We start from the raw sequence: 2,250 nt of genomic DNA on the forward strand, positions 1-2,250 counted from the left end.
GGATTATTGCAGATGCAGTTGGGTTAAAATTTAATACCTTATCATTTGATCTTCCTTTTGATGTATTTTAAATTTGCCCTGATTTTTAATATTTTCTGTTTCCTTTTGATTGAAGTTTTTATCTGTTTTACTTTGTTATTGTTTCTTTTCTTTTTTAATATTTGTGTGTATATGAAATCCAGGATAGGTAAATCTGTAGAGACAGTACCTGGATTAATGGTTCCTTGGAGTTATGGCAGGGGAGGTTGTGGGACATTGGGAGCTAGTAATAACAGTAAGTACAAGACCGAAGAAAATGGTCTAAAACTGATTGTGGTGATGATTATATAACTCTTCTTGATGTGAATGAACTGTTGAGTTGTATATGTTAATTATACGCTAAAAGCTTATTTGTAAATTAAAAAAATAAGAGTCTTTGAAATAAGCTATTTATGGGAGGGAGGGGAAAAATGAGGACCTAATGTCGGAGGTTTAAATGGAGAGAAAATGTTTTGAGAAACGATGTACAAATGCGCTTTACACAATTGATGTGTGTATGGATTGGGATAACAGTTGTATGAGCCCCTAATAAAATGTTAAAAAAGAAAAAAAAAAGAAATAAGCTATTTATAGGGACTTGTTCTTTGAATTTGTTATAAAATCTTGTCTTCCGAAAATGTTTTAACATTCAAGTAAAACAAGAAAGAGAATATATATATCTTCACCTCCCTTAAATGCGCTGATACTGTGAAATTGGCCATAACCAGATCCCTAGTTCACGTTTTCCCTTTTTTTCAGTTCAAACGTTTTACATCTTTTTTTACAGATAACGCAATGATGAGTAAAGAGACTTCTCTAAGGAATCGGCTGTCCAAGCCCAGCCCGGAAAAACCTGAAGAAGACGAAGACAAGAAAAACCCCAAAACAGAACCCCTAGTGACTGCTAATAACGGTGAGCCTGGGAATTTATTTTAACCGAATTAGTGGAATAGAGAACAAATTCCACTTTCTAAGATGGGGATTAATATCTCTAGTTCTCTGTACTTATTTACTGCAGGGAGATGCTACAGATTCATCTCACACAAACCTCAAATTCATCGCCATTGAGTTGATTCCAATTCCTGTAGAACAGAGTAGAACTGCCTTGGTTGGAGTGGTTGGTGGGTTCAAACTGCTGACCCTGCAGCCTGAATGTGCAACCCACTATGCCAGCAGTGCTCCTTGTAAAGGTACATACACCAAAAACCTTAGTGCTATTGAGTTGACGCAGACAGAATAAAACTGTCCCTCTGAGTTTTCTGAGACGGTAATTGTTTGCTGGAGTAGAAAGTCCGATCTTTCTCCCATGGAGCAGCTGGTGGTTTATAACTGCCAACCTGTGGTTAGCAGCCCAGTGTGTAACCACTTCACCACCAGGGCTCCTTGTAAAAGTATGTAGGGGAGTATAAATTGAAACAAAGAAACATCTTGAATGTTTCAGGCAAAGCTGCCATAGATAGTACTGTTGAGATGTATCTATTATCTCCTCCAACTACCCCCTCCCCCCAAATCCTTGATCAATTATATATTATTATTGTTATTTCATATCTTACACTGTCGGTTGTCTCCCTTCACCCACATTTGTTATTTGTACCCCTGAAGGGAGGGACCCTATATATCCTACCTTGTGATGGGTTCTCCACCCCTCCACCCTGACCTTCATGATATTGCTACTCCCTCTACTGTTCCTGAGGGTTTTATCTGTCCTGAATACCATGTGTCAAGAGCTCTTATCTGTACCAATGTGTGTACTCTGGTCTACTCAAATATGAAAAGTAGAACTGGGTCATGGTAGTGGGGGTGGCAGGAAGCATTCAGAAAGTAGAGAAATGATGTGTGTTTTGTCATCGTTCCATCCTTGTATTCCTTCTGTGGGAGGATTACCCAGTTGTCTACTGGACTGAATGGTAGCGGATGTGAAAGATTCCTGAATGAGTGAATACAAAGAAGAGTTTGATCAGTGCTTCTTATTAAGGTCAAGGGTAGTAATTAAGTAAACACAGCTCTAACTGATGTCATCTGTTGCATCAGGGTATTTATTTTTGCAGTAACACTTGTATAGGTTTGATCTCAATGAGGATTTGAAATTGAGGCTTATTTGATTAATATGGGTGGCACTCTCCGAGACATGTGGCTTTGGCATACCAAGACTTCTTTTATAAGGAAGTATGCTTTTGCTCATCTTATGTAAATGTAATTTTAAATATCATCAGCTGTATTCTTTTTTTTTTT

At 37.8% G+C, this 2,250-nt stretch overlaps 1 protein-coding gene across 1 annotated transcript in view; it reads left to right on the top strand.

The window, feature by feature from the left end:
* Positions 1-808: 808 nt before the first annotated feature.
* The window catches only part of SOAT1 (sterol O-acyltransferase 1), a 48,098-nt gene continuing 46,656 nt past the window's right edge, over positions 809-2,250 (top strand). Inside the window, exon 1 of the mRNA XM_004706700.2 lies at positions 809-931. Within this exon, the coding sequence (XP_004706757.2) occupies positions 814-931 (118 nt within the window). The 5' untranslated portion in view covers positions 809-813. The remainder of the gene's footprint in view (positions 932-2,250) is intronic.

Source organism: Echinops telfairi, unplaced genomic scaffold, assembly GCF_000313985.2.
Source record: "Echinops telfairi isolate 266 unplaced genomic scaffold, ASM31398v2 ScPeMD7_7424;HRSCAF=8462, whole genome shotgun sequence".
Taxonomy (NCBI): domain Eukaryota; kingdom Metazoa; phylum Chordata; class Mammalia; order Afrosoricida; family Tenrecidae; genus Echinops; species Echinops telfairi.